The sequence below is a fragment of the Hippoglossus stenolepis genome, chromosome 15 (assembly GCF_022539355.2).
Source record: "Hippoglossus stenolepis isolate QCI-W04-F060 chromosome 15, HSTE1.2, whole genome shotgun sequence".
Lineage (NCBI taxonomy): Eukaryota > Metazoa > Chordata > Actinopteri > Pleuronectiformes > Pleuronectidae > Hippoglossus > Hippoglossus stenolepis.
This window is the reverse complement of record NC_061497.1, coordinates 16,079,025-16,087,990: the sequence shown is the minus strand read 5'-3', so window position 1 is coordinate 16,087,990 and position 8,966 is coordinate 16,079,025. Positions and strand designations below refer to the sequence as shown.

General features: G+C 43.2%; 1 protein-coding gene across 1 annotated transcript; it reads left to right on the top strand.

The window, feature by feature from the left end:
* Positions 1–2,402: 2,402 nt before the first annotated feature.
* pou4f3 (POU class 4 homeobox 3) lies at positions 2,403–5,065 on the top strand. Its single transcript, XM_035178818.2, has 2 exons — positions 2,403–2,700; positions 3,048–5,065. The coding sequence occupies exons 1-2, from the start codon at positions 2,581–2,583 to the stop codon at positions 3,957–3,959; spliced, it is 1,032 nt and encodes a 343-aa protein (XP_035034709.1). The 5' UTR covers positions 2,403–2,580; the 3' UTR covers positions 3,960–5,065.
* Positions 5,066–8,966: the final 3,901 nt, after the last annotated feature.

Sequence of the window (8,966 nt, the reverse complement as noted above, 5' to 3'; positions counted from 1 at the left end):
AATGTCTGGCTACATCTAAGTGGAAAGTCAATATTAATCAATACCTCCCATTGTCTCTAATTGTTACTCACGGACGCACTTAAACACCCGTGGCCCCGAACTGATCCCACCACATCAGAATTTGACCTCTGACTCTCATTTTAATTAAAGCTCCCAGTGAATATGACATATTAAAAAACCACTGAATAAAACATATGCATTTCTTACTTTAGGAAGTCAAGTGAAAACACTCAGTCAGTTTGGTTTAATGCAAGAGCTTTTGGCTCTTCCCCGGGGGAAGGGATTTCAAACTGGGGCCTGAGCAGCGCTCCGCTCCTGGCAGATCCCGGCAGAACACGGTAACTGAGGTGAAGAACCAGCTCTGGTAGAAGGGTGGCTCTATGGAAGCCAATTCCCGCCAAATGAATACAATTGTAATAATTACAAATAAAATAGACATAAATATTTGAAGATATATTTATATGTAGGAATCATTTTAACAAAACCATAATGTAATTTTTCAAATGATTTTCAGAATTATTGTAAAATAACATTTTAGAACTGACATGTCACAATAAAAAGTAGAATGCAAGTTATACATTTTAGTTTTGCTTTTAAAAGTGATTTTCTTTTTTTCTTGGGGCTCATTGGTCAAAAAACTCTTTTCAATTTGGGCATTTTAACATTTTATATGGGAAATATGTGGAAGAAATACATACACATAAACATGAGCAAAGCACATGTTTATTTTCTTAGTAGGTTGAGAATTAGAACAAAAGATTGAATCTCTTCATGTCAGACTTTACATGGACGTAGTTTTTAGTGAACCATGAAGGGATGAATGTTGTGACAGTGGAGAGGTCGTCCGGTGGAGTGGAGCTGCAGATGTTTATATGCAGCCCAGACGAGGGGTAAAAAAAAAGAAGAGCTGATATGTGGGCACTCTTCACAAAACATGTCGGATGCAATCTTCAGAATATGAAATGCACTGAGATGACAGAGTTGTAAACAATGACCATTCAATTATGAATAGTGCCAGCTATATAACAGCTATTAAGAAGGAAAAAAAGAGGGAGGGTGAGAAAAGGGACTTCATGCTTTATTCAGACTTTAACATCTTAGAAATTCAGTGAGATCCATAGGCACAGCTTCCTGAGAGCTTCTCACGCGTGTCCTGTTTTCTATAGGACACGTTTTTGATCTCACGATTACACTCGCCAGCTAGAAAATCATAGTAAACCAAAACGTCCACTCTATAGTTCAAGATATCAACAAAATGTTTAATATATTTTCAAAAGGTATCCTGTCTTCATTGATATACGTGTTGACTTGACAATCAAGTCCATAGACCTGTGTTTTCTTCTCCACTATCCCCAAGCAGGTATCCGGCCTGCAACAGGTTTGCATGGTGAGAAAAAAGTCCTTGGCTGTTTTAATCTGTGTAATGAATAAGAAAATGCCAGTGTGGTAATGGATGCCTGCCACCGTGCTGCTAAATTATTCAGAGTCTGGGGAACCAGAGAGGAGGCCGGCGGGATCGGATGGACCCGCGGTGTCATCAGTCCACCTCTGCCGACTGGCTCCTCTTTCGGCCCCGTCCAGCGTGGCTTCTCGGGCTTTAAACAGTCGGCCACATGAGAAGGCTGTAAAGCTGCTACGGGGATGGGCGGGGACGAGGATGTTCTGATGGGAAACCTGACAGGACGCAGATACAACTTGAATCATACAGAGTCAAAACTATTGTTCGGCCACTTCAGGCTTCTGTGTGAGCCACTGAGTTTCAGCACCATGGACAGAGGACCAAGGGATCTGTCCATGGTGCTGAAACACTGGGCACTCAAGTGGAGGAATCCATGTCTTTTTTCACAGTCGTGACCAAACTCTTGTTGCTGTTCGACAAATGTGCTTCTGGCAGAACAAAGACCTGTAGTTGATTTCTTTAAACGCACTCTGAATCCTCCTGAACAGACAACATAGTTAAAATCACTTTTTTCCCTCGTTAACAAAGGTGATGATGTCGACTACAAACATTTTCAATTCACTCAATTGTATTTGCACGGCACCAAATCACAACATGAACCATGTTAGAAAATGGGAGAACGATAAACACTAATAATCCGATTTTGTTCTGAAGTGGGCGATTCTGTTTATGACGTTTGTGCAGGACACAAAAAAAATGTGAAACTTTTAGGAAAGTAAGAATTTCTTAAGATTTTCTTAACGAATTCATGAATTAAAAATATTTTATTAGATTATAGGTATTTTTCAGTATGGTCCCAGTTTGGGATCAATACGGATCCGCCTGTCCATCCATCATCCATCCATCTCTATCTGTCTGTCTGTCCATCTTGGGTTGGATTCCTTTGACGCTTGCGCACAGAGGCCAACATTTAGAAACTTGTAAGCTGAGCAGAGGAGCAGGTGGGAGGAGGGAGGCTGAAAGAGGAGGAGGAGGTGGTGGGATGCCGGGAGGCGCAGCCGGTGTTAACAGCTCAGTCCGGGTGACGTTGAGAGCAGAGAGGGAGCTCTGTGGTGTGTCCGATCCCCGGCGTTCATGTCAGGGCCCACACTGCTGCCGGCGCGGCGCTTGCAGGGAGGAGGATGATGACCATGAACGGCAAGCAGCATTTCTCCATGCACCCGGCCCTGCACGAGCCCAAGTATCCCGGCCTGCACGCAGGCTCGGAGGGCATGCGCAGAGTCTGTCTGCCCGCCCCGCAGGTACGTTCAGGTCGGGGTAGTAGAGGAGTGGGGGCAGAAACTATCACACTGGGAAATGTTAAAGTTGATTTGACAGGACTTTGTTCTATCCTCCGTCTCTCTCACTCTCTCTTCTGTCTGTGCCCCCTCTCCCCTCCTCCTACCCAACCCCCCCCCCCCTCCCCCATCCCATCCACGTCTGCTCCAGCAGTGCTCTTGCTTTCATATTAATTTTTATGACCTGCGCTTTGAGGAGGGGGTTCTCTCCTCTCCTCGGCGCTGCTTGCCTGTGGAAAATGTTTTTTAGATCCTGAGAGTTGCCTGACAGAATTCCCCACTGACTCCAGTATGCGCACTCTTGCTTGCAGCTGCAGGGCAATATATTCGGAGGCTTTGATGAGAGCCTGCTGGCACGGGCAGAGGCTCTGGCGGCTGCTGACAGCATTGTCTCTCACGGCAAGAGTCACCCGTTCAAACCAGACGTGACTTACCATACCATGAGCAGTGTCCCCTGCACCTCAGCCTCCTCTTCTTCCTCCACCACCGTGCCCATCTCCCACCACCACCACCACCACCACCTCGGACAGACCCTGGATGCCGGGGACCTCCTGGAGCACCTCTCCACCAGCCTGGCCGTGACCGGGATGGGTGCTCCGGAGCCTCCAGGGATGACGGCGGCGCACCACCACCAGCACCCTCACCACCACCTGCAGACCATGGGGCAGCTGCACCAGGCGATGGCCAACATGGCCCACCCCCACTCCCTGTCCGTGCACGGCGGCATGGCGTGCGTCAACGACGTGGAGTCGGATCCCAGGGAGCTGGAAGCCTTCGCCGAGCGGTTCAAGCAGAGGAGGATCAAACTCGGGGTGACCCAGGCGGACGTCGGGTCAGCGCTGGCCAACCTCAAGATCCCCGGGGTGGGGTCCTTGAGCCAGAGCACCATCTGCAGGTTCGAGTCCCTCACGTTGTCCCACAACAACATGATCGCGCTCAAGCCGGTTCTCCAGGCCTGGCTGGAGGAAGCCGAGGCTGCGTACCGGGAGAAAAGCAACAAGCCGGACCTTTTCAGCGGGAGCGAGAGGAAAAGAAAGCGCACCTCCATCGCCGCGCCGGAGAAGCGCTCTCTGGAGGCGTACTTTGCCATCCAGCCTCGGCCCTCCTCGGAAAAAATTGCGGCCATCGCGGAGAAGCTGGACCTGAAAAAGAACGTGGTTCGAGTGTGGTTTTGCAACCAGCGGCAGAAACAGAAACGAATGAAATACTCTGCGGTGCACTGACTTTCACATCATGAATAAAATAGCCTACTACATTTTTGATCGAGTGATTAATAATAGCCTAAGTAGCCTCACTAACAGGATTTATCAGCAGCTCCTCATCTGGGATTATCTCCAAAAAAAAACTTCTGATCAGATTTTTTTTCATTTCGTGTCACTCACTCTTCGTCGATGCACTTTTTTTCAAATGTTGTTTTTTGTTTTTGGGATGCGGGACTAATCGATGACGTGTGTTATAGATCTGTGGTCAGGGTTGATTTCAGTGTTGTTGGTCTCGTGTATCCTCGCGCACACTTTTTCGGTAAAGTCACCCCCCTGACAGCTCGTCACATTCAGGGATCTTTTTTTGAAAAAGAAACCCACACACGTGGAGTTGAGATGCCGTTTGTTTGTAAAAACTGATGCTTTGTGAAGAAAGACGAGGAAATTGTGGGTTTTTGTTGAAAAGATGATTGTTTTTGTATTGTTGGCTGAGGTTGATCCTCCACTTCACTGACTGGCTCACTATGCAGAAGTTCACCATCACATCTTCAACTGTATTTTCACCTGATTTTTATTTTTAATTTTTATTTGAACTCCACAAATCAAGACTTTGGTGGATTTCAACGATGAAGAGGAGTTTAAAAAAAAAAGAAAAATCACACTTTTATAAAACCAACACCACAATTTTTTGCAAACGAATCTGCTCTTTTTTCCTGAACTTTACGATCGTCTTTTACGCACAAAAAAAAGAGTTTTTACAGTAACTCTTTCACAAGGTATTTCACACACTGAATCTATTTATCTTTAATTATTAAATAGAATAATACAATGACACTGTTATAGGCTGTATGAGGCACATCCGTGTGGCTTTTGGCTGCTGCTATATTTTAATATTTTGACGTGGACATGTTTTGGAGCATTACAGGTGAGCTATATATTTATTATATAGCCCAGATATAATAGACAGTATATATAGGCCTATACATCACCTGCTTTAAGTATTTATTTTTTTTCCTCACTCTTTATTTCACTTGAACAAAAAAAAACAAAAAAAAACGTGTGAAGTTTAAACTTAATAAATGATTGGTTATTTTCTACAAAAAAAAAGAAAAATATCCTCTGAAGCAGCGAGTTTGTTATTTTTGTGCATTTATAGTTTTTAAAGTTGATGTTGTGGGATGAGGCCTGTACATGTGTGTTTGCAGTTTTTAATTTGAAGAGAGAAAGAAAGAAAGAAAGAAAGAGATGCACCAAACAAAATTGTAAAAACCCATTTATTGAAAGTGTTGCATCTGTTTTATTTATGAATCCCCAAAGATCCGCTTGGATTAAATATGTATCGTCGTATATGTGATATAAGCGCCGTGGAAAATAAAGCGCCTGCGTCCTCACAGCAGCGTTGACGCCGCGTGTGCGTCCTCCGCGCCGCCGCTAATGGCCCCTTCCTCTCTAATTAGCGCCGCTTGAATTATGGATGGCCCTCATGTCACCGGGTTATGTGGCGCATGCACGGGGCCCTGAGATGATTAAGTCATGACGATGCAATATTAATTGTACATATTGGGTATAAAGCGCAGTAATGTGCAGGAGCTGGGAGCAGAGCAGGGCTGAAGCTATGTGGAGACTCTGGGGACGAGCCGCTGGATTCACGACAACAGGTTGAGGACGGAGGGGAGAAGTCACAGCAGCACGTGGCCTCGTGAACTTTATTCTCTCTCTTTTTTTTTTTAATCATAGGACTATTTATTTATTTTTGTTTGACTGAGTAAGTATCTTTTTATTTTATTTGTTATGTTTGTTGTCATTTGATTTCTTGTTATATTTATACTTTCAGTGGACAGGGGAGATATGATCATGTATTTCAATATAACATAGGCCTCCAAGGGGATTTCATTCTTATTATTACTATATTATTATTATTATTATTATTATAGATCTTTTTTCGCGTATTTCAGTAAAACAATTTTAATAACAGTGCTTTTTTAAATGTTCTCTGAGTAGAATTAGCCATTTAAATCATGTGTCTGTTAAATCTGTAATTTAGGAGAAATTTTGTCAGTAGTTTAAAAAAACAAACAACAGAACAACAATCTTCATTTTATTTTAACCTGTAAATAGTAAAACAATAGAAATGGATAAACTTGCATTAGAGTTATTTTTTTCTTTTTTTCTTGCAGAGCTGTGTGTATAAATATATAAATGAAATTACTAAAATAGATGAACACAAAATAATGAAAAGCTTCCACCGGGTTCCTCCCACAGTCAACATGACCGCGGGCTGTGTGGTTTTTCCCAGTGAGAGTGTCGCCGGGTTGTTTCAGCCGGGGGTTCGATCCCTACGCAAATTGCGCAGGAAGCGTTCGTGGCTCTAATTAATATTCTCTTTGATCCAACTCCAGCCTATAGGTGATGCTTGTTATTTATGACTCTGTGAGGGGAGGGCGAGGAAATGCACAAAAACTTCCTGGTCATCATTTAAAAAAAAACAAATGTGAGAATAATAATTTGATCTTATTATCCTCGTGCGGAATGAGGTGTTTCAAAACGTGGGGTTAAAACAAACAGGAGCGTGTGAATAATTGATCTTTGTATTGATATCATAACGCACGGGCTGTGTGGTAAGTCGAGCTGAAGGCTTGTGAGCAGCATGTGGCGAACTGAGGGCACCTCAATTATTCAGCAGCAGCTCCGGCTATATTGCAGTTTCTCATGCAATAATGGAGACGTGTTGGCTCCACAGGCCAATTTATGCATCGTCTGTAAATATGAAAAAACTCCCGAGCAACACTGATTAATGGTTAAAATAAAGGCTGGACGGTGAGGAGTAAGAGCTGAGACCGATGTTGGACAGAGAGAGTTCAAAAAAAGATGTGAGAAAAAAAGCGAGAAAGATCCAAATGTGGGCAAAGAGAAGGGGAGTGACACGAGTGTGTGTGTGTTTGTCTTTGCTTGAGAGGTCTTCATGCAGGGAAGAGCATTTTTGACAGAATGAGGATGAAAGCTCTGTTTAATTGCTGAAGAATGCACCCCCCCCACACACACACACAGACACGGTCCACCTCCAAGACAAGACACCCCAAACTCAATAATTCATCAGACGCCAGTAGCAACAAATGAGAATGTGACCAGAGCGAAGGGAGACAGCTCTCTATTAGTCACCTTCTATTATCATCAGAAGCTCAGGACCTATACCCACTGCTGGAGTCTGCACACATACCTGTGGACACACACACACACGCACACAGGCACACACACAGATTGTGTTACTCTCTGGAAACTTGAGGCCAGGGTGATGGATGTCTTTAAGCAGGGGATGCTGTCCAGTGTCCACCTGTGTCTCCTGCTGCCGCCTCTCTCAACACTTCAGTGTTTGAATCCACATTGTTTGTGAGTTTCTTTCTCAGATGGAGGAAAAATAAGACATTTAAGTGGATGTAGATGCGAGTGACAGTTCACTTTATCCTATATTCTATTTTGAAGTATATTAATCTTGAGCTAATTTGATTTCTACTTCAGGGAGGCACTATAATGCTGATTATACTTCACAGATTTACAGAGTGGGATTACTTCTATTTAAGGACCTGAATACTTCAAGATATAAAGAGGGATAGGAAAATAGAAGTGACAGGTTCAAGTGGTGCTGCACGGTGGGGAAATCCTTCTTAAAACAATAAAATAACAGAAGATTTATAATATTTATAATTCATAATTCTGACATTGGATTTGAGTAAGTTTTCATTCACAAGTGCGTCAAGTGTGATTGTTTCCTGCTTCTCTGTTACACCAGTAAAAAGTTAAATTTGTAGCTGTTGGTCATGAGAGCATCACTTTGTGAGGTGTATTTTTTTTACAAAACATTTAGTTTGCAAATGCTAAATGATCATTTAATAGACAAATAAATTAAAAAGATTTGAATTGCAGTCTCAGTGTCACAAATAAGCTGACTGCTGTTACCAAATCACTTCAAAGCAAATTGTAGTTGTCAGCAAACATCCGAATAAATCAAATCAATTAATAATGGATTAAAAAACGTACTTATACATTATGAAATATCGACGGCCCCCATTCACACACGATTATCAATCTGATATTGCGGCGAGAGCAGAGAGAACTCCCGCGTCAGAGAAACATTTAGAGTCTCAAAGTCTGTGTGTGAGGCCAAACCGTCTGCTAACTAACACACCATGCATTATGTAGAGAGTATTGAGATGTGCACACACACACAAAGAGATGTGAGCACAGGGAGGGAGAGAGAGAGAGATCCCTCCTCTAGCCATGGTGAGGCATGAGAGGAGTAATTGTGTTGTCTGTATTTCAGCTTTAACAGCGTTCAGGCACTTTACTCCAGTTTTTTTTCTTTTCCTTCCCTAAGTTCTGCTCGAGTGTGTATTTATGCTCTAAATCCAAAAAAGACCAAAACAACAGTGAGGACGTGAACGGACAGGAGGGAGGGGGCCCCGTGCATAATGTTAGAGACACTAACACAACCTCACTTATAACCACTTGCTTAATTCATTCAGCCGGCCTGAGGAAGAAGAAGTATTATACACCCCATTCATAATTCAAGTCCTCTCCATTATCAAAGTGCCCAGAGAAATAAGATTAGCCCAGCCAGAAATAACTCACTGTGGCGTGATTTTTTTTTTTCTTTCCACAAAGCACTTAGCTGGTCAGGTGCAGGTCTGCACACGTACTCAGATCAGAGTATATGAGCATATGATCACCATGCAGTCTGCTGAACATCATAATCCTTTCCAAGAAAATGTAGATGTAGTGTAAGAAAAAAGGGAGCAGAGGATTGTCACAGAGAGGTGAAGACTAGAAAAAGCAGGTGGAAGATACAGAAGAAAGAAAGAAAGGACAGGGAAGAGAGGAAAGTTTAGTGGGAGATGGGTAAAACAGAGGGAATCGGTGGAAAATGTGAAAGGAAAGGATGAAACGAAATAAAGAGAAGGGAGAAGAGACAGAATAAATCCCCGGTGGACGACATGTCTGTCATCCTGACTGTGTGGATTTGGTTCTATTCTT

Coding starts and splice junctions, on each gene's coding strand:
- pou4f3 (XM_035178818.2), top strand. CDS start 2,581: ATGATGACCATGAACGGCAAGCAGCATTTCTCCATGCACCCGGCCCTG. Junction 2,701..3,047: donor TCTGTCTGCCCGCCCCGCAG/GTACGTTCAGGT, acceptor TCTTGCTTGCAG/CTGCAGGGCAATATATTCGG.